Source organism: Euleptes europaea, chromosome 4 (assembly GCF_029931775.1).
Source record: "Euleptes europaea isolate rEulEur1 chromosome 4, rEulEur1.hap1, whole genome shotgun sequence".
NCBI classification, from domain to species: domain Eukaryota; kingdom Metazoa; phylum Chordata; class Lepidosauria; order Squamata; family Sphaerodactylidae; genus Euleptes; species Euleptes europaea.
The window spans coordinates 63102831-63126194 of NC_079315.1; the positions used below are offsets into that span (position 1 = coordinate 63102831).

General features: G+C 44.3%; 2 protein-coding genes across 2 annotated transcripts in view; both read right to left on the reverse strand.

Annotated features, from left to right (window-relative positions):
* CHSY3 (chondroitin sulfate synthase 3) overlaps nucleotides 1–4667 on the reverse strand; it is a 97988-nt gene extending 93321 nt beyond the window's left edge. Inside the window, 2 exon segments of the mRNA XM_056848769.1 lie at nucleotides 3915–4398; nucleotides 4401–4667. Coding sequence (XP_056704747.1) covers nucleotides 3915–4398; nucleotides 4401–4667 — 751 coding nt within the window.
* Nucleotides 4668–5796: 1129 nt separating this feature from the next.
* On the reverse strand, nucleotides 5797–6087 carry LOC130476739 (small nuclear ribonucleoprotein F-like). The gene has a single exon (XM_056848716.1). It carries the CDS (start codon nucleotides 6082–6084, stop codon nucleotides 5824–5826), a length of 261 nt encoding a protein of 86 aa, XP_056704694.1. The 5' UTR covers nucleotides 6085–6087; the 3' UTR covers nucleotides 5797–5823.
* Between the last annotated feature and the right edge of the window lie 17277 nt (nucleotides 6088–23364).

Genomic DNA, 23364 nt, shown 5'->3' on the forward strand with positions numbered 1-23364 from the left:
TACTGTAATCAATAAAATTCAATTCCAAGTGAAGGTGTTCAGAAATGGGACATGTTAAATTTGCAAAGAAGATAAGCATTAGATGGAGGAATTAACTTTATGGACCTTTTGATTCCTTTGCAGGCCTGTGCAAACAGAGTGTTGCATTGCAGAACACTTAACATTTAGGTAGTTTAAATCTGCTCAGTAAAGTCAGATACCAATTTAAACCCTCAAGGAATCCCTATACTTCCACAAATAAATATATTTGACTACTGGCATTTACAAGCATAATGAAATAAAGTTACAATTAGGGATGATTATGAATTCCTATTAGTGTGGATTTCTAGTGTGGCCCCCACCCACCTCAGACTGCTCTTGAAATCTAAACCAATCTACAGGACACCCAATGAGCAGACAGTAGTTCACAATTCAGGGGTTTTCCCCTAATATTCTTGGGGCTGTTGAAGTTGGAACTTTAAAACGAGGAGTGTTTTTTCTTTACTCTTCAACTTCTACACTTCAAAATGAAATGAAATTCAAGGAAAGATCATCACACTGAATCCTCAGCTGCAAAGATAGAATCCAAAACTCTATCAGGGCAGAATTAGAACAATCCACTCTTCTCTAGCCAGGGCATTATATACAAAGGTCATCTCATCCCAAGGATAGGAGAACACTGACAATTATGGGCCACAATAATATGCAAAAATACATAGATATTCTATAGATCAGAAATTAGATGTACATCGAGCAATGTTTTATTCATTATTTTCATTTATATCCTACTTTCTGACCAAGAACCTGGTTCCTGAAGCAGCTTACAATCATAAAAATGAAATAAATAGTATGTTAAAAACACGGATCAGTTGCTGTCTCAAGCAACTGGGCAAGCTTATCTGTGGCTTCAGACGGAAGACTTTGGATCATGAAAGCTTATGCTACAATAAATGTACTAGTTTTTAAGGTGCCACAAGACTCTGTTGTTTCAGTTGAGTGTCCTTGGATTTGGAAGCACAACCCCATACACATCAAAAGCTATCCAGCAAATTCAACTGGGCTCATGTAACCAGATGGGAATGTACACCATAAATGTACAGACGAGGGTGCTTATATACAGAGATCTCTCTGGATGGATAGGGGAGAATATTTTCAACGATACCCTGCAACTTCGTGGACAGTGTGTGACAAGAAGGGAGGGGAGCATTCAATAGCATTCTTAAATTCAAAGGTAGGTAAGAAGAAGAAAAATGAGAAAATTGTCATTAAACAACCAAAGCTTTACATTACTATTTCTAAGCTAAATGCTATATTAGCAGGATGTGGGAAGACAATATATAAGGATACCTGAATGCATACAAAGGGTAAGATGAGGACGGACTGCCACCCCTAGGCTGGAGAGCTGAGTGATAAATGCAAAAGCCTAAACTATAGCATACTGAATATTATAGTGAAATTCCTGCAAAACCTAAGCGAATATCTCTCCACTTGGTATTTTAAATTGTATTAACGCGTTAAATATGGTAAGATCATTTATTTTTACTGATGAGGACAAATAGCCAACAATCCTGTTAAGCGAACTCAGGTAACATTCAGGTTTACAACACTTTGTTCAACCAGCTTTAGCTCACGGCCTTTTCTGCTCCAAACTTACAGCTCTACTGCTTTAACATGAAATATTCAACATAATCAATACCATTTATTAAAGTATATAGCTCTGAGCTTGCACTTTAGTTCTACAGTGAGTGGATCTAAGAAGAACCAGAAGTCAAACCTTCTGCCCTAGAAACCTCAGATATGAGGAGCTGGCTGTGATTACTTCGCAATGAAGGAACTGCTGGCACTAAATACTTAGTGCTGCTAAGTCTTCTCATAGAATCCCTTTCTGGGGCTAAAAGTCTGGCTCAAACAAAACAGGGTTCACAGAGGTCATTGTCTATCTTTCTAAAACAAGAAATATAGAATTTAAAAGCTAACATATTATACAATGGCAATAAAATCCTGTTTATTTATACTGACTGCATGCTTTGTTTTCTTTTTAAAAGACTTACAACACTTTTAGCGTTTGACAAACATCAATAAAAAGTATATTTAAAAAACCACTGAGAATGCCATAATTGTCTACTAGAACCAGATCGATGAACTTATTCTGTTTACAGATATATAGTCCTTCTAGTTGGTCTCAGATATTGCAAATGAGTAAAACTGCCATTTTTAATTACAAAAATATAAGAAATATATAATGTGTATAATATTTCTACATGCAAATGAAAGGTAATGCCAAATAAAGACACTTAATCACTAAAACACAGAGAACATGAATATCAATGAAAATAAACACTGATGTTTTGTTGACTAGTGACACCCTAAACACATTTACACTCTTCTAAGCCCATTAGGAATCTATCAGTTTTTTCCTCATAGCTCACTACCTTTACAGCTCACTATCCCTATCAAAAAGAAATGTACCAGTGTTTCCTGCTTCTTAAGTACAGAAGAAATGGGTTATGCTAATCAGTATGTTACTTCTGAAGTGCATCCTCTGTAATCTAATCCAACCCTTTGTGCTGAAGTTGTACTAACATATTTATCTGTTACAATCCTAACACTGCTATTACAGTTTATGCGACTATTACCCACAAGTGACATTGAGTATCACTGCCCCGTAACCTGTTCTGGGCCTTTGGGACAAATGAAAACCTAAATTAGTAAAAATAACAAATAAAGCCTACATTATGCATTTCTATTAATCAATACCAGAGGACAGAAATTCTTATACAAGATGGCCTGGGGAGGGTGAGGGGAGAAGAAGAACCTCAGCTGTAACAGGCACACAGAAAAGGTCTAAGCGGAGCGGGGGGGGGGGAGCTTGTCCTGGTAAGGGGGAGTGCTCACAAGGGGCAGGGGGAGATGAATGAATAGAGTCAAACTGCTAAATCTCACTCTTCCTGAACTTGGCATAACTTTCCAAGAAACTTCCCTTACCCAGACAGGAACAGAAGGCTGAGAGAAGCAGGTGAGATTTCAAATTCCTTATTAAAGCAGAGGCCCCCTTTTTGTCAGTGTTCTGACAGCCTTCCAAAGCAGACAATATCCATAGAGCAGATTCTTCCTTTGCCCACTTGTAGCATGCCTGAAGTGGGCAGCTCATTACAGGGAGTACACAGGGGCTTGGTGCCTGTACCTGATTAATACAATTTCCATATGAAATCTTCCACACTACTGAGTATGCAAAAGATGACAGCGCCTAGCTTCCTAAACAAAAAAGTGCTGCCAATCCTGCCTACTGTTTGTAGGTCCTAGGAGCTGGTCCCTTAATCCCTGGAATGAAGGCAGGTTGTACTACTCCAGTGGCTAGGCAAACGCACTCTGTGCGTGCTCAGAGTTAGTTTTCTTTGTTAGTACTTGCTAGCCTGATCTTGTAAGATCTCAGAAGCTCAGCCCTGGTTAGTATTTAGATGGGAGGCCACACCAGGGTTGCTGTGCAGAGGAAGGCACTGGGAAACCACCTCGGTTAGTCTCTTGCCTTGAAAACCCCGTAAGGGGTCGCCATAAGCCAGCTGCAACTTGACTGCACTTTACACACACAAACAGGTCCTGTAATTTTCTAGGTTTAGTCAAGATTCTTCTAATGTCTTCAGACTCCTCCCCCCCAAAAAAAAGATATTAAGTATTAACAAGCCTCGGGAAACAGCCAGATTTAGGAGGAGGGAGACTTATGCCATCCTCTTCAAATGTACTTCTACAGTCCCTATGAGGTCCTAGAAAGATACTGAAAATTCTTATGCCAGTCATTTCACTTTATAAATTATCTAGTGCAGTGTGTCATATTTGCTGCGGGAAAACTTTACACACACACACTTGGCCCAGCGCGAAGCTGAGCCAGAGCAGGCACAACAGGTGCGGGGCCAGCGCACCTTAGCCCGGCGGCTCACCTTTGATATAGACGTCGTCATCGGCCCGCATGAACCACTCGTAGGCGTCCAGGTAGTTGTCGTGCATGTGCTTGAGCATCATGAAGGACTTCTTCTGCGGCGGGTACGAGTCGTCCACGCCGGGCAGGGCGACGACGGGCAGCGGCCGCTCCCCGGGCCGAGCGGGCGGTGGCACGGAGCCCTGGCTGCAGAAGAAGTCCACGCGGCCCGAGATGGAGCGCGCCCAGGTACGCTGCGCCGCCAGCGCCCGGCTGCCCAGGTACTTCTGCGCCGTCATCACCCCCACGTACAGGAAGCGGCGGCGCTCGGCGCAGCCCGCGCCGCCCGCCTCGTCCCCGCTCCCGTTGTGGCTGCTGCCGGGCCGGCCGGCGCCTTCCTCCTCCTCCTCCTCCTGCTGCTGCTGCGGGTCTCCTTCTCCGGCGGCAGCAACGGGCGGGCTGGGCACGGGCTCGTCCTCGGCGGCGGGAGGCGGCGGCGGCGGCGGCGGCGGCGGCGCTCTCTTCCCCACAGGCTGCCGCCGTCCCCGAGCCCTCCCGCGGCGGCTGCCCTCGCCTCCGGCCGCAGCTGCCTCCGGCCGTCGTAAGAGCAGAGGCCGCCGCCGCCAGCAAAGCCGCCGCCGCCGCCGCCGCCGCCGCGCCTCTTCCTGTCGCTCAGCTCGGCCACTTTGGGGGCGATGAGCCACGAGGCGACGGCGAAGCCCAGCACCAGCCCCAGCGCCACGCTGAGCCAGGGCCGCCGGGGCCGCGCCGCCATGGCGGGGGACACGGCGCCTGCCGGCCGAGCGGGGTCTGCCTGCCGGCCGCCCGGGGCGCCCGCTCCCCTCCGCCACGCGGCGCTCCCAGCCGACGACGACGCCGCTGCGAGTCGGCGAGGCGTGGCCGCGGGGCGGCGCGCGGCGCCCCGACGGAAACTTCTCAGCCCGGGGCGGCTTCTGGGCGCGCGCTCCCTCCCTCCCTCGCTCCCTCGCTCGCGCTCTCAGGCTTCCCCGGCAGCCCCTCGGCGTGGTCCCCGGCCGCCCCTCCCACGGCTCAGCCTCCTCCTCCACGCAAGGGCGGCAGAAGCCAGAAGCCGCCGCCGCCGCGGGAACCTGTGCAGCAGCAGCAGCGACCTCCGCTCGCCGCTCATCCTGCCCCCCTCTGGGCCGCCGGCGGCTCCCGAGCGCCTCCCCGAGGCGAGAGCGGCAGCAGCAAACCCCCCCCCCCCAGCGGGGCCGCTGCAGGAAGGCGGAGGGAGCCGAGGAGCGGCCGACTCCGCCTCGACAGCCTCTCCGGAAGGAAACCCCCTTTTTTTTCCCACGCTGGCCGCCCCCTTTCTCCCCCCCCCTCCAGTTCTTGCTCCCTCTCCAAGATCGCCTGCCGCGCGCAGGCCCCGGTTGCTTTCTCACCCCCCCCCCCACTTTCTGCTCTTTCTTTCGCCAGGAACTTCTGGCGGGGCAGAATTTCCTCCCCCTGTTTTTGCAACTACGGGGTGGAGGAGGACTGGGATGGGAACAATCCACAGTGGGTCGCCGTGTTCGTCTGTCTGCAGTAGTAGAAAAGGGCAAGAGTCCAGGAGCACCTCTTTTTTTTTCTTCTTCAATTTTAAAACAAAAGTCAAATGGGAGTCTTTATTTCATAGTGAACATTTGCTGTCAACAAAAATTAACTTTTCCTAACCACAAGATAGCCACAGCCTTCAATTTGCAAGATCTGAGCAAGGCTGTCAAAGATAGGACATTTTGGAGGACTTTCGTTCATAGGGTCGCCGTGAGTCGGAAGCGACTTGATGGCACTTAACACACACACAACCACGAGATACAGACGGCATGCAGGCTCTTTTACAAATGTACTAAACCCAAACATGACATACATTGTATTTTTTTTTAAAAAAAAGATTGAACACCTTTAAAAATGTTTCCAAAAGCAATAGTTTATTCTCTCATTTCTCCATCTTCTTCCTCCTCCTCCACACCCCTTATATAAAGGACATTATTACACCTTATCAGAACTTCACCAAGATGTCCAGATAATGCACCATCAATATATTCTTCTGTATTTGCAAGCTGCGTGTTCATGTAGCTGTGGACAGAGACAAGATAGCCTTTGTATTCCATCCCCCACTTCAGCTTCACCATCACGGGCTTCCCAGTCAGCCCATTGAGGAAGGGCTTTGGATTCAGAGGCAAACTCATGGCGACCCGGCAGAAGGCAGCCGCAACAACAAAAATTACCCGCCCAGTAGCACCTTAAAGACTAACAAAATATTTTCTGGTAGGGTATGAGCTTTTGTGGGGGGAAAAGCTCATACCCTACCAGAAAATATTTTTGTTAGTCTTTAAGGTGCTACTGGACTCTGGACCTTTTCTACTACTGGGATGGGAACAGAGCGATAACTGTATGTCTCACCAGACTTGTCAGAACAGTGTTACGTTTACTCTTTTAAAACGTCCAGGAGCAAGGGAAGAGTTTGCACCCTGAGAGCAAAAGAAAGAATGGCTGGAAGACTAATGTTATAACTGTACGCTTGGGGAGCTAGAACAGCATAATTGAGGTACAGTCGCCTATCGTTCGGGCACAACAACACTACTCGTTGATATCAAGTTTATACCATTTTAACCACAATAACCCCACCCACCCCCCTTCCAGGATTCTGGAAATTTTTGTTAGCAAAAGAGCTGAGAATTTTCTTGTATGAGATCTATCTCTCCATCCCTTACAGAACTGTAATTCGCAGGCTTCCTGTTACATAGTTGAGGAAAATGCTGTGAACATGCCTTCTGGGTCTGTGCCTGGCACATAATTGGGGCTTGGCTTAATGTGAACCAGCAGTCAGCCACAGAACCTGTTTGCTAAGCTAGGGACCAGCCTTAGCGTGTGTGAAGTAACAACAAACCTGTGAAGAATTGCAGCACCTTCCAGAGAATGAATTTATGGTAAGTTTTTGTGAGACAGAGCCCTCTTTGTCAGACGCAACAATAATAAAGTGCTTCTGACATATGTACACAGCCATTTGCCTCATTTCTGAGTAATCACACCTTCTGGGATGTGCATCAGGGGGACATACCAGCCTTCCCACACATACTAGGAGATCAGTTTAAACCAGAGGCTTTGGCTTCCAGCCTCTACGTCTTTCTTTTTTAGAAGCTAGTCACTGAATGGTCTTGCAATAGAAATAACATGGGGGGTGGATTCCGCACCAGATCTCCACTGATGGAAGAGATGAGTGAAGCAAAACGGCTCTGCCACCCCCTCCTACTGCAGCCCAAAATGACCCTCCAATGCTGCTCCTGAAGAATAGGAGGCCTACAGGAGCAGCATGAGGGGAGAGTCAGGGGTCTGCAGCAGGAGAGGGAAACTGGCTAAAATCCACACCTTCCTGTCAGTGGACATTTGCCACTGGATCAAACCAAAGAGCCACAAGTATTTCATTAGGGAATGTGCGCACCCTGACAGTCTGTTCTTTAACTTGGGAGCAATGCCCCCAAAGCTCTCGTGTGCCCACTAACCTTACATTAGAGCCATGGGCCAGCAAACCTCAAATCCTGGGCAGTTTCATATAGGTGGAAGCAATATTTGGGGTCTTTATTCCCCAGGACTTTTTGTTTCCTTACATCTGATTTTCCCCAATATATGTAGTTTTTAAATTTTGTATGTCAGTTGCATATAGATGATGGTGTAAAAATGCTGCTATAAAAGACATTGGGAACACCAGCACTGACAGTGACCAAAACGAAAGGCTCACAACAATAACAACTGAAAGCAATAAATGTTTTTTATTGGTATATTCCCCATTCTCTCCACAAACAGCTGCAGTTGGTAAACTAACCTGTGCACTCGAAGCCACTTGACAATCAGTTTATCAAGCAGCAGTAGATCTAGAGGCCTCAAAATGAGGGACACAATCCCTCAGAGAGAGAGCAAGCAGCCCCCCTCCAAAACAGGCTGTCAGTTTATCAAGTCAGCTTTATCCCTAATCCAAAGCACTTCCATTTTGTCTAGATTAAGTTTCTGTTTGTTTGTCCATATCCACCTCCTGGTGGGTGGGTGTTAAGTGCCATCCAGTCGCTTCCAACTCATGACAACCCTATGAATCAATGTCCTCCAAAATGAACTATTGTTCAGGGGCGTAGAGTTTCCAAATTCCCAGGGGGGAGGGTTGGGGTTGGGCCAGAGGCATTGCTATGACATCATAAGGAGGAGCCAGTAACATCACAGGGAGAGGCCTCCATTGCCACTATCTATGGAGGCAGGACCATGGGGGATTTAGGGAGGGGCTCCCCAGAAATATAGGGGGGCTTCAACAAAAGATCTTCAGACAGCTGAAATACAACTTTAACTTTTAATTAACAATATAAACAAACTTTATTTAAAATATTGTCGAAGGCTTTCACGGTCAGAGTCCATTGGTTCTTGTAGGTTATCCAGGCTGTGTGACCATGGTCTTGGTATTTTCTTTCCTGACATTTCGCCAGCAGCTGTGGCAGGCATCTTCAGAGGAGTAACACTGAAGGACAGTGTCTCTGACTGAACTGTCCTTCAGTGTTACTCCTCTGAAGATGCCTGCCACAGCTGCTGGCGAAACGTCAGGAAAGAAAATACCAAGACCATGGTCACACAGCCCGGATAACCTACAAGAACCAAACTTCATTTACATTTTTAAAAATTACAGTAAAATCAAATACTCTCCTAATCCCCTAATACCCCTTCTGCTGCTCTCTCAAGCATCCTCTCCTGCCATATCCCACCTATACTTCTCAATTTCCCTATGCTTCTCAATTTTCCCTTCACCTCCCCACCCCAATAGTTGACATGTGTTGGTATGCTTAGTGGTAACCTAAACAGATTGTGTCACTAGGTACAACCGACACTTTAAGATGTAACCATTCAAAATACTCTGTACTTAAATGACACGGAATGTGTTTGTTCTCATTGATGTTCTTTGAATGAACTCATTAGCTATAACATTCAGATCAATTTCCTTAGATATCTGTTTATGTTCATGAAGAAGAGCCATGTGATTGAGCCTTGCCTGTTTCATGCTTGACCGTAGAAAGGTCTTTATTCTATGAAGGCATGAGAATGACCTTTTTGAGGAACAGGAGGAAACAAGAATGGTAAGGGCTATTCTGACAAGTTTAGCTAATTCTGGTAGTAACTGTTGCAGACATTTTCCTTGTTCTCCAATGAATAGATCAATCACATCACAAAGAGCTAAAAGTTTGATTTTCCTCTCCCTTGCAATATCCAAATATCCAATGAAGCTGTAGTCAGGTAGCATCGAAGTCAGTTTTGTAAAAGTTTGGAATGTATGTACTATCATCCTCTCCTATGGCAAACGTTTCAATTTTGCTCATGTGTTGGGACCCATCTGAGGGAAAGCTATTGTGTAAACTGCTAGAGATCTTATCATTGACTTCATAAAAGATTTTCCTGTAGAAATCCTAAGGAGATTGAAACTGGTGAGGATCACACCTGGCATCAACATGTCATGCAGGCTTTCTGCACCCAGGAACAGTAGGACTCTTTAAATCTAAGTCTTTTGCTGTCATGGCTGTGGCCAGGACTGTTCAAAATTGTTCCACAGTTGCTTTGTACTCTCCTTTGCAGAAGCAAGAAGAAGCTCTGCTTGATGGAACTGTACATTACTTTTTTGAACAGCTGTGTTTAATGTGTCCAAACACAAGCAGCAGTAACTGTAGCATGAAGTAATAGCAAATGTCAACAAGCTTTCTGCGTATCCATCTGCTTTTGCCCAGGATCTCCTCTCTCTTCAGAAAATTCCATGGTGGCCATAATTAGACAAGGAATAGAGAATAAAACTATCATACTGCCCTTGTACAAATCTATGATGAGATCACAACTGGTATACTGTGTACAGTTCTGGTCACCACACCTAAAAAAGGATATTGCAGAGCTTGAGAAGGTGCAGAAAAAAAGCAACCAGAATGATCAGGGGCAACTAGAGCAACTGCCCTATGAGGAGTGGTTAAAACACTTAGGGCTGTTTAGCTTGGAGAGAAGGCGGTCAAGGGAAGACATGATAGAGGTCTATACAATTATGCATGGTATGGAGAGCTTGGACAGGGAGAAGCTTGTCTCCTTCCCTCATAATATTAGAATGTGAGGTCATCTGCTGAAGCTGAAGGGTGAGAGATTCAAAACAAAAGGAAGCATTTCTTCACACAACATATAGTTAAATTGTGGAACTCCCTGTCCCAGGATGTGGTAATGGCTGCCAACTAGGTTAGTGCAAAAAAAAAGAAATCAGTAAATTTCAGATTCAGGTTTATTGAGTCCGATTTTTTCTGGTAAACTTGGAATAAGTCGAATACCCATACCAGTAAATATCGATATTCGGCTTATTACCAGGTTTACCCAAAAAATTGTATTGGGTCAACTATAGTCTATGGGGATTATTTGAAAGCTCCTGTGGGGGCATTTTTGGTGGTAGAGTCCCCAAATTTGCAGTATGGCTGCAAGGGACTCTCCTTAGATGGTCTCCAAAGTTTGGTGAACTTTGGGAGGGGGAGTCCAATTTTATGGATACTTGGATTTTTCCAGTTTTTGGCTAGTTACTTCAAATAGGTGTAGATAAAGATATATGCTTACATTTTTGAATATTTACACTTGGTATCTATCCAGTTGTATTTTTACAAAATGTTATATAACAATGACTAGTCAGCAACAGCTGTCTAAAACATTACATAATGGTATTGTATAATGTCATATTAGGTTTTAAGGTTTAATATGAAGGAATCATAGTAGAGAATTAAGAAAATATTCAGTATTATCGTGTTCTTCAGAAAATGAAGATGCTGGTAAAATTAATCATTATAGAGAAATAACAAGACCCAAAACTGACTGACTAAGAAATAGCAAAATAGCCTGCTGGGAGATGAAATCCTTATATGGTAGTCTACAGGGAAGCTCGCAGAGCTACAGAGCATGTGCAGGAAAAATAAATCCAGCAGTAACAGTAAACAACAGATGTAGAAATTGGAAAAGTGATTTCTGACAGTATAAATATAGGCAGGGAAAGGCTAGAACTTTATATCTCTCTAAGTCTTTAGACTAAGAGAATCTCAGAAGATTGGCTTTGGGTATGTATGGATTTACTTATATATTATTCTAGATAGTGTGAATCAGATTCTTTTAACTAAATCAGACTTCTTTAACTGTTATATTTTAAGTATTGGATTTTAAAACTAAATAGCATGTAGAACTTGCTTGCTTTATTGTATACATTGTTACTGCTTTTAAGACTTTGTAATACTTGCATATACACATATATACACATTTATTACATTGAAGCTATTCAATAAAAAAGACTTACTTTTTGTGAGTAAATAAGTTGAGTCCTGCTTAGTAGGTGACTAACTGAATAAGATAGCATGCCACTTCTAAGGAAGGGTCGATTCTAAGAGCATAGTCAACTGAAATGCACTGACCCGCTTCAGCTTGTTCATCTCTCATGTATCCGTACTGTGGTGTCCAGGGAGTTTATTTCTTGTTCAGATAAATTCATAGTTAGATTGATGGTGGGGTGGAAGTTGTTGAAAGCCTGGTGAAATCTTTTGAGGGCTTCTTTGCCATGAGTCCAGACCCAAAAAATGCCATCAATGAATCCCAAGTAAATGAGAGGTGCCAATGGGTAGGAGTTCAGAAAACACTGTTCTACATCCGCCATGAAAATGTTGGCATACTGTGGAGCCATGCGGGTGCCCACGGTTGTGGCACTGATTTGAAGGTATAACTCCTCACCAAACCTGAAGTAGTTGTGGGTGATGCGTTGGATATTGAGATGACCTAGACTGTGGATGAAAAAACTCCAAGTCAATGAGGCAAACACAAATGAGAGCACATTATTGTACCTACTCTGTGGCAGTGCTGGCAGCAAAGCAAGCTCACCTTTCTGCCACCATTGCATCTGTACAATGCCATCTGGGTGAGGTTTTCGGGTTGTGATGGGGCTTAGGGCTGTTGAATTTAAAAAAATTCGGTATAGTTCGGATTCGGCTGAATTCGGCCCATTTAGATTCAGGATATGCCGAAGTCCGAACTCCCCCACTTCGGGTCCGTGCAATTCGGCGGGAATTCAAAGTTCGGGAAAAAAATTCAGCCGAATAAAGCCATTAAAAACACAACCGCACCTTTCCGCGGCTCGGGGGGGATTTTTGGGGGTAGAGGTCCCAAACTTTCAGCGGAGCTTCAAAGGACCCTTCTTGCCAGACCCCCCAAGTTTTGTAAAGATTGGGTCGGGGGGGGCTGAGATATGGGCCCCAAAAGGGGTCCCCCCCACCCTTAATGTGCATCTCTGAGCAGAGCTTGCCGCCCATGCACAAAGCTCCCAGCCCCGACAAACAGCTGATGAGAGCAAGGGCGGGGCAGGTGGGAAGAAGTTTGCAAAGCAACACAACTGCAAAGCAACACTGCAAAGCAACACAATTGCAAAGCAACACCTTTGCAAACATGCAAAGCAACACCTGACACCTGGGAGTTTGCAAACCATGGAAAGGGACAGAGGCAGCTAGCTATGCATAATGAGCAGGAGGGGGTGGAATTTCCCCTTTTGCATGGGACTCGGGACCAGCCAAATGCATTCTTTAAGTCACCATTTGAAAACTAGTTTTAGCAAGCATCAAAATAGACCTAACCGTCATATGAATGAGGGAAAACCTGAGGACATACAACTGAAGCCCCCCCTCAAACCAGGGAGAGAGAGACTCAAGGGGGCACACACACACCAGGCAGAATGGGCGAAAGCCCCCTTTAGCTTCCCCCCCCACAGAAACTGCTCCCTCCCCACACACACACAGACTCTGCTTTCCCCACACACACACACAGGAGAAAAAGTATAGATTAAAGCCCCCAAAGGGGTCTTACTGTGGCTGTCTTCTGTGCCATCAAGAGGGGCTGGGAGGAGGACTGGGTAATCCAAGATGATTCCATTTAAGCACGGGACGTTTTGCTCTGGAGATGCATACAGGATCGGGTGATCCATTCATCCCAATAGGGATAAGGGAAAAGGGGAAAGCCCATATCTCGGGGTCCCCTGACCCAATGTTTACAAAAATTGGGGGGTCTCTTAAGAAGGCTTGTCTGAAGCTCTGCTGAAGGTTTGGGGTCTGTACCCCCAAAATGCACCCCCTGCAGCCACGGAAAGAGAAAAGGGGGGAGCCGATATTTCTGCCCCAATTGAACCCATCTTTACAAAACTTGGGGGGTCTCTTAAGAAGGCTCGTCTGAAGGTATCCTGAAGGTTTGGGGGCTGTACCCCCAAAAAAGCACCCCCTGCAGCCATGGAAATGGAAAAGTGGGAGGAAAAGGGGGTGGAGCCCATATCTCGGGACCCCCTGACCCAAAGTCTACAAAACTTGGGGAGTCTCTTAACAAGGCTCGTCTAAAGCTCCGCTGAAAGTTTGGGGTCTGTATCCCCAAAAATGCGCCCCCTGCAGCCACGGAAAGAGAAAAGGGGGAGCCCATATCTCGGGACCCCTGACCCAATGTTTACAAAACATCGGGGGTCTCTTAAGAGGGCTTGTCTGAAGCTCCACTGAAAGTTTGGGGTCTGTACACCCAAAAATGCACCCCCTGCAGCCACAGAAAGGAGCAATTGTGCACAAACACCCCCCCCCACACACACACACACACAAGAGGATTTCTCTCACTCTCTCTCTCTCCCTGGCCCGGCCTCGCAGCAGATGATTCCTCCAGTACTCAATCCTGACTGATTGGCCAGAAGAAGACCCAGCTTGGCCACTGATTGGCCGGGGGAGGAGAATGCTGCTTACTGACAGTTATGCTGGTTACTGATGCCCCGAATTTGCCGGATTTATTCGTGAACTCCCGAACTCGCTGAATTCGGCTCCCCCGGTTTCCCGCCATTTTTGAGTTTGATTCGTCCCGAACTAAAAACCGCCGAATCAGGGGAAATTCGGCTGTTTTTCAGTTCGGGCCAAACCGAATCGACAGCCCTAATGGGGCTTTTATCTCAAGCCACAGAGGATGTTGACCTGGAAAATATACAAGCTCGCTGTGATTTCTTTGCAATGCATTTTGCAGGTAAAATTACTTGCCTCTGCCACAGCTTAGACCCCACAGTTGAACTGGTTCAGTCTCAGGATATTATTGGAGTGCGGAATGGTCTTGGTTGTATGGATGACTTTCAGTTGGTGAGGCGTGATGAAGTGGACCAATTGCTTTGAAGTATGTGGTCTACCATATCGAGTTTTGCCCCTTGCTACTCATTTCTAATAGTTTTATGTCTGTCTGGATTGGTTGACTGGATCCAGGAAGCAATAAGTGCCTCCCTTTGGGATAGTTCCAACCACTTTGAAAGAAGCAGTTGTGAAACCCCTCTTGAATAAGTCATCCCTGGACCCAAGGGACCTAAACAATTACTGCTCAGTGACTAATATTCCATTCTTGGGCAAGATGCTGAGTGGCTACATAGCTTCAGGCAATCTTGGAGATTATCTAGACCCATTACAATCTGGATTCAGGCCTGGTTTGGGGGTGGAAATGACCTTGGTCATCCTGACTGATGATCTTTGCCTGTCAGAGGAGTGCATCCCTGTTGATTCTCCTGGAGCTCTCAACAGCTGTGGATACCGTCAACCATGGTATCTTTCTGGAGAGGCTGGCTAGGCTGGGCGTAGGGGGCACAGTGCTTCAGTGGTTCCACTTTTATTGACCAACCAATTTCAGAAGGTGGTGCTGGGGGACTGCTGCTCAGCTTTATGGGATTTATGCTATAGGTACCTGGAGGGTTCCATCTTACCCCCTATGCTTTTACATCTATATGAAACAACCAGGAGAAGTCATCCAAAGATTTGGAGTGAGGTACCACAAATATGTGGATGATGCTTCTGTTTTATGCTGCTTATGTCCAATGGCATGGTTTTAATTATTGTGGTTTTTAATTGTAAGCTGCCTCAAGCAGAGCTCTGAAAAGGTGGCATAAAAATATTCTCAATACATAAATCTCTGTGAGGCAAACACAGTTTAAGTGACATACCTAACTTAGGCTGGTCCGCCCCCTGTGGCGGGAGCAGTGCGGGAAAAAGGTGGCTTCATGATTCATGTTACAACTCCGGTGAGCACCCTGAGGCATCAGTTTGGAAGATGAAGGAGTAACCCTCAAACCAGAACTGGGGTCTCGGTGCCTGGCAGGGACCTGGGAACTCCTTGAGGGGTGCCACTATCCTTTACCTATAGACCTCGCGGCTAGGGTGGATTGGACGCAGCACACCTCCCTCGAGCACTAAAAAGGCTTGGCAAGGAAGAGCAGGAGCCATACCACATGTGACGGCTTGGAGCTCAGAGCCAGGGTGGGTCTCGCCCTAAGAACAGGAATGCAAAAGCAAGAGGAGGCCTGACTCTTCAGCATCCCTGCAATGGCCTGCACTGCAGTCAGTTATTGGGGATGTTTTGGTTTTGTGCGCTGCAGATCCCTCTTGAACGATTAAATAAAGTTGGCCCTTTTATTATCCCAGCTCTGGTGTCAGCTCTCATTATTTACGCATCCGCAGACAAGACTGCCCCCACCCCACCTTCAATGAAGTGAGGGGAGGGGCGCATTTGGCTGCGGTGGTGCGGAAAGAGAGCCAGTCCTTTTGCATCTTCTGGCCTGACGTGGGAAGAGGGCAAGCCTGGGGAAAGGGCTTAATAGCGCTGGGGTGGAGATTTCCTCCCTCTTTTGAAGCAGGAAATGGGAAAAGCAGATTTGCTTCCATTAAACAACCTATCCCCACTACATCCACTCTCCCTTCTGACACACCATACTCAGCCATCAAAGGATCAAGCTGAGTCTGACTAGACTTGTCAGCAGGCAGGGACAGAGGACAACCATTCAATCTTCCTTCCCTCCCCAACTGATTTCCAAACACAGTGAGTGAGCCTCATGTACAAATACAGAACAAGGTTGAACATTTGAAACCTCATGCCCAGCTTCTGCATTTCATTGGATGGACTGAGTCAAGCAAAATATAAGCAATTTTTGTCTGCGGAGTAGGGGGCTAACAGAAACTGACTCACTCTCCAGGCAAACACAACCAGGATTCAACAAGTCATTCACTACTTGGAACAGCTGCATCAAATGGCATTTTGCAAATGGAATGGCAGTAGAAAACAATATTATAATGTAATTCTTCCTAGGATTGCACTGCTAGCTCCTTATTTACATGGGCAGGTTATAATTAATTACACAATCAACTACAGAAACCTTTTTGAATTATCTGATTTTGTCCACAGGTACAAACAAACTAGTACAAAAGAACCCCTGTGATTCTGAGTTATCTTGGTAATTCCTAGACCTGTAGGACTTGGGCAGCCCATTCCTAAAACGGGGGGGGGTAGAACCATGGTGGCTGGGAGTGGCAGAGCTGTGCCACCTCCTCTGAGGCTTCCCAGCTGATGCAGAGAGAAAAAAGGGAATTTAAAAATAAAAATAAAGAAAAAGAGGGGAAATTCCCCATTGAAAAAGCGAGGTTGCACCGCCCAAAAAGGTGATGCAGCCCCACCGCCTAAAGGCAGCTCCACTCCCAGGAACACCGCGGGAACTGCTCCCCTATGCCAGCTCAGCTGTTCTCTTCTAGTATTGAGTTCCTGGACTGGCCGCACCGACGGACCTCTGTTGCTCCTGGACACCAGTGTGTTTGCCCCTGCGCCAATGTGTTTGCTACTTTATCCTGTCATGCCGGCTCCTATAGAAATCCCACCCCCCAGGATTGCAGCCTAAGTTTTGATATCAAAACATAAGACAGGTGGGTTGCAAGCTACTGCTCTCAATCAATTATTTGTTAGAACTATTTCTCTTTAATTTAGAAGATGTGGCTTCCAATTAGTATCTTACTTGGGGGGAGGGGAGAATCTTTGTTACCTCAAACGTCTGGTGTGTGTACAATTCCTTATTCAAACAGTTCAACAATGAAAAATACAACTTCTCCATCTGACTGTGTACAAAAGAAAACGAAGGTATATTAGCGAATTACAATAGAGATCTTAAGAGATAGCTAATTTCCTGTTCTTTCAATGAGCAAACTGTGTTCACGCAGGGCCAACAGCTGTGTGACTAATATCATGGATCTCCAAAAGCAAACTGGGTGTGCACAACAAATTAGAACAGGTGTGAAGAGGGGATTTAACTGTTGAAGCCCTGCTTGGTTTGGGATGAAGGCTTGTTCAGAATTCTACTCTGGTCTATTCAGTGAGGTAATGGGGTTTACCCCTAGGAAAGTGTTCTTCATTTTGCACTGTAAGACAATTCTGTCCAGGTACCCGGCCTGAAGCCCATAACTGAAATAGGTGTAGGTAATGTTTTTCATCCATGAATTTCTGGAAGTGTGCAACCAGCACTTGCTTGAGCACCTTGTCCCAAAAAGGGGGCTTTGTCACTGTGTGATAAATGCTTAAATTTTCTGAGTCTAAAGAAGACTTATTAAGGAGGGGTCTCAATCGGCCTCCTCAAGGCAACAAAATGACCCTCTATTAATTTATCTAGTATTTGATTTGTTTCACACCCTTTTATAATAGCTCTGTAGTCAGAGCGGTTTCAGTTAAAACTTCGCTTTCTTCCTATTAAGGAGTTTTTGAAAATAGAATTTGCACTCTTTATGGTTGTTTTCAGTACCACAGACTTTTAAAGATGTTATCTAACTTCAGAAGTGACCTGCTTTTTCCATTAAACCACCCACTGTGCACTCTGTGAGATAAACTTTCCTGTGTCCTGTAGATGATTATTCCACTTGATATATTCAGAGCTCAGTATGACATAATCTGAAGAGTATCTGCATAAACCTGAACAAGCAGAAGCCATAAGAACATCCAAAACAAAATCTGTAATTAATGTAGAGTCTGGATCAAAATGAATGCTGTCAATTTTATACATCAATTCCAGTATTAAAATCACTCATTAAAATAATAGGAAGGTGCTTTTTTTTTTTGCCATCAAGTCACATCTGACTTATGGTGACCCCATAGGGTTTTCAAGGCAAGAGACTTTCAGAGGTGGTTTGCCATTGCCCACCTCTGCCTCAGGACCCTGGTATTCCCTGGCGGTCTCCCATCCAAATACTTGCCAGGGTCAACCCTGCTTAGCTTCTGAGATCTAACAAGATCAGGCTAGCCTGGGGCTATACAGGTCAGGGCCTGGCTTAAATGCATAAAAAGGTGGCTTCACTAACATTAAATGAATTGTCCCAGTCCCTTGGAACAAAATCTGTTTCTTCTGTAGGGGGATACGTTAATGCAGTACTGATAATATTAATTGGCTATTCGTGTGAAAGTATGCAATTCAAGTATTGATTGAAATTCAAGACTTACCAGCACGAATCTCTGTGGAAAGAAGGACAGTCATCCTTCCCCCCCCCACACACACACACCTTCTTGATTTATATTCTTGCAAATGCATTTTGGTCTTACAAATCTATGTTTCTTGTGAGGAAATATTCTGTACTATTATTTGAAGCCCTTATCTACTGATTTATTTTGGTACTTTGCAAGTGATTCTACTAAGTGTTCTGGTGAAAGTTTTCTAGCTTTCCTTCCCCCATGCTTTGGTTTATCTCTATAGCAACTCGTCCCTCTAGGACAGGGGTCCCCAACCAATTTGAACCTTCAGGCCCCTTTGGAATTCTGATACAGAGTGGTGGGCACAACCCCCAAAAAACGGTTGCCACAGGAAGTAGAGTCAACCAGAAAACAGCTGCCACAGGAGACAGAGCCAGCCACAAAAATGTCAGGAAGTGAGGTTATGCATAACTCTATTAGTAGCGCTTCAGCATTTTTGGCAGAAGCTCTGCTTAAGAGGATGCCTTTTAAAATGATCATGTTAAAATGATTTCCTTGTATTACTTCCAGTTATTTAGTGAAGACCCCTATGCTGTAGTGGCAGCTGCTGCTGAAGCAAGGTTTTTGTTTTTAATCTGAAAAGCCAATCAGATCTTCAGTGGCCAATCTTCCAGGCAAAAGTCCCATGTGGCCCTGCTCACTTTCTAAAAACACTTGGTGGGTGCCAGGAAAGGTGTCAGCAGGCACTGTGGTGCACAGGCACCACACTGGGGACTCCTGTTCTCGGATAATTTGAAATGGTTGATATTTGCCTTTAGCTTTTATTTCTGCTGTTTAACTATAAGTCCCTCATAAAGAATTTGGCTGTCCTCCTGCTTTTGTGTCCTTTGAATGGTTTCCCAAATCTTGGCAGTGCTTGTGGTGGAGGACTCCATTTGGGTCTAGGTGTTATTGAATCACTTTCCCTAAAAATATTTTTTGCACCTAACTCTCTCCTTCCAGCTACCACACGGCAGAGGTCACTGTTTGCTGTCCCAGTTCTAATGACCTCTTTCAAATGTGGATGTGAGCCCGTAATGTATATATGCTAATTTCCAGGTTTGAAATACTTTTAAAAGTTTCATCCTTTTATTGGATCCAGTAATTGAGAGGAGCCCATTATTACCAGATCTCCAATAATTCTACCTTTTATTGCATCTAGACTATAAATATTTTTTAAATTATCAGGGCCTTTTAATTCACTACTTAATTTGTTGTGGCTGGGTGATCACCACTACATGCTATAATTCTTTAGTAATTTATAGCTTTGTTTTAAAAAGCTCTTGCCTCTCTTTCCAGGGTTATCTTCAATCAGCTTCATCCCTCTTAGTACAGCATAATTTACCAGCTGAATGTTCAACTTGCTAAAATGTTATTTTTATAACACACTGTCATTCCCTTTGAGCCTCCAGTGAGGAAAAGGACATACAAGGTGGACACTTCAGAATTATTGTGTGATGTTCCTTCTCGCACAAACAATAAGGGAGCTAGATATTTAATGGGAATGAGTTGTGCCAGGGTGTGTATTAATAACCTCCTGTTACAGGCTTTGACATATTAGGACATATAAACTACTGTATTAATGTTGTACATGTGCAGAATTGTTCAATGTAAAACCCTAACAGTTCATAAAAGCCCATTTAAAAAGATATAAGCCTGAGCATTCTTGGCCAAGGACAAATGTGACAAGCCAGAACAATGCTTGCACCTTATCCTTGAAAGACTTAAATGTCACCAAGCTCAATGCTTGTCCTTTATCCTTGAAGGACCAAGAATACTGTTAGCATTCTATCCTTGAAGTGTCATGCAGGAATTCCACTTGTATTCCTGTACTAAAAAGGCATCACCTTCACAAACGTCTGTCCTACAACCTTGTATTTTGCTGACTAATGTACTGTACATTGGGTTTTAATATGATAAAATGATGGTAGAAACTTATAAATAGGTTCATTTTATTCGTATTATCCAGGAGATGAAAATGATGGTAAAATTAAAAATATAGATAATATGACTCAAAACTGACTGTTTAGAGTTTAGCAAAATAGCCTGGTGGAAGAGGAAGTCCTTATATGGTAGTCTAAAGGGAAGCCACAGAGCATGTGCAGTACAACTGTATCCTGCTCGAGCTCAAGGTTCAAGCCCACTGAAGGTGACTTAAACAGTATAAATAAAGGCACAGAAGGGCTAGAATCTCAGACCTCTCTCAGAGGGTCTCAGAACATTGGCTATTGGGTATGTATGGATTTAAATATATTATTCTAGATATTGTGAATCAGATTTTTTGAACTAAATCAGACTTTTAACTGATATTATAAGTATTGGATTTTAAAACTGAATAGTATGTAGAGCTTGCTTGCTTTATACTATACATTGTTACTGAATTTTAAGACTTTGTAATACTTGCATATACACATATATACATTAAATTACATTGAAACAATTCAATAAAAAGACTCATTTTTATGTGAGTAGATGAGTCCTGCTTAGTGGGTGACTAACTGAATAAGATAACATACCACTTCTCAGGAAGTGGTCGATTCTAAGAGTATAGTCATCTGAAACGCACTGACCCGCTTCACTCCTTCCACATTTATCAGCTAGCTAAAGGAACATACTCAAGGCATTTCAAAGAGCCCATTAATGCATCACCTGTTGTGCATTATTTTTTCAGCATTACCTGTTGTGCATTATTTTTTTCAGCAAGATACACCAAATGGTTAGATATTGTGATGCTCACTGTTCATTATTATAACGCTCACTGTTCATTGTTGCATTACTCTGAAGACACGGTTCCATTCTAAATGGGTGGTAATACATATGTTTAAGGTATCAAAATGCCACAAACACATTCACCTCCAAAGCACACTTACTAAGAAGTCTCATGAAATTTATTTCAAAGGACATATGCTTGGGATCATACTGTCAAGGCTGAGTTCTATGCATAGATTACTCTGTATGGATGCAGTCAGGATGGGACACAATGTAAGAACTAAACTAGAGTCCTGTCATGACCCGTGATTGTTTTGCCAGGTAATATAAGGTCTCGCAATGTGGATACTATTTGCATTAGGTCTTGCACAATTGTACTGCAAATTAGGACCAAACTGGATCAGACAGGCATTCCCATGTTTACCCCAAGGATGTGTTGCCATTTTGCATTACCACTGGGGAACTCCTTTTAACTGTACCACAAGGGCCCAATTCTGCTTGGGACCACCATGGTGCAGGGGGAGAGGTGTCCCTGCCTTCTCCCATTCCATTATCCTGACCCAATGGAACATGGCAGTTGTACGTCAAAGGGTAACTCATCATTATATCATCCTAAATGCATTTCAACCACCATCAGTCTGTGTCAGTATAATTTATTTATTGCATTTATAGCCTGCTTTTATTTCTTCATAGACTGCTCAGGGAGGGAGAATGGGCATGAGCATGTTGGCCATACCTCTACCCTCACCTGTGCAGGATTGCCACACACTTGGGAACTGAGTTCCCAGTATAGAACTCACAGCTGATATCTGACTGAAAGTCAGATTGGCAACCCAGACACAACCAGCAGAGACAGAACTTGACCAGGAAAATGGATCTTACACCACCCTCACTCCCTCTTAGAAACTACCTCAGAAGGAGACAAGGATAAGGCAAAGTTGTTAGGTAGGATTCAAGCTCTAGTTCAGAAAGACAGTCACTGTTTTTTGTTCCAATGTGCATCACCTTACACTTACCAACACTGAACTTCATCTGCCACTTCATTGGCCACTCACCCAGGTGTGAAGATCCTCCTGAAGCTCTTCACAGTCATCCTTGGTTTTCACCATCTTGAATAATTTTATGTCAAACTGCAAATCTGGCCACTACATTGCTCATCCATAATTCCAGATAAATTATGAACAATTTAAATAGTATCGGCCTCAATACCGATCCTTGTGGGACCTCACTGCTTCCTGTCCTCCATTGGGAGAACTGTCCATTTATTCCTACTCTTTACTTCCTGTCATTTAACCAATTTTTTATCCATAAGAGAACCCATCCTCTTATCCCATGACTGCTAAATTTACTCAGGCATCTTTGGTGAGGTACCTTGTCAAAAGCCTTCTAAGTCTACCAGGTCACCATTATCCACATGGTTGTTCACTTTCTCAAAGAACTCCAAAAGATTGGTGAGGACGGACTTCCCTTTGCCGAAGCCTTGCTGATTTTCCCTCAGCAGGCTTTGTTCCTCTATGTGCCTCATAATTCTATCTTCGATTACCATTTCTACTACTTTGCCTGGGACAGACATTAGGCTAACTTGTCTGTAATTTCTTGGTTGCTCTCTGGACCCTTTTAAAAAATCAGTGTGATGTTTGCTACTCTCCAGTCTTCTGTTATAGCTGCTGAATTTACCCACACAGATTAGTAGATCAACTATCACGCATTTGAGTTCCCTAAGAACTCTCTGGTATTTGCAGTCATTAATAAAAATCTATGGATTACAGAAGATGTCCGAAGAAGATGTTTTATACTGAAACAGAAAAATAATTACTAGATGCCCACAATACTTCTTCTGCATGGTTTTAGAGGGTAGCCCTGTTGGCTTGCGCTAGAACAGGTCGATTCGAATTCAGTAGCACAATAGAGCAACAAGAGTTTCAGGGTGTTCGTTTTCAAGAGTCCAAGCTCCCTTCATCAGACACAGAGTTTGCTGTGTCTGAAAAAGGGAGCTTTGACTCTTGAAAGCTGACACCCTGAAGCTCTCTAAGGTGCTACTGGACTGAAATCTAAATGTTCTTCTGTGTAATTATTAATACTTGATAGTAGATTTGGTATGCTATTTTGTGTTGTGTAAATAAGTTTTGGTTGATGATATTTATGGATAACGTATCTGGAAGTTTGTTCCTCTGTTGACTGTTCTTTGTTTTTTTAACTTGAAAAGTTGCATATAAAAAGGTGGCTATTAATATTATTTGTCTGTGTGTCAGCTGGAATTGTGCAACTAAAGCATTTGTGGTCCTCTCCTTATGTATGCAAGACCTTCAGTGACACTTCTTATCGTATTGGTTGGGCGAAAATTGACATGGTGGTGGTAGTACACCTTATGGTCACAGCCGACTTATGGCGACCCTTTTTTGGGGGGGTTTCAGGGCAAGAGACTAACAGAGGTG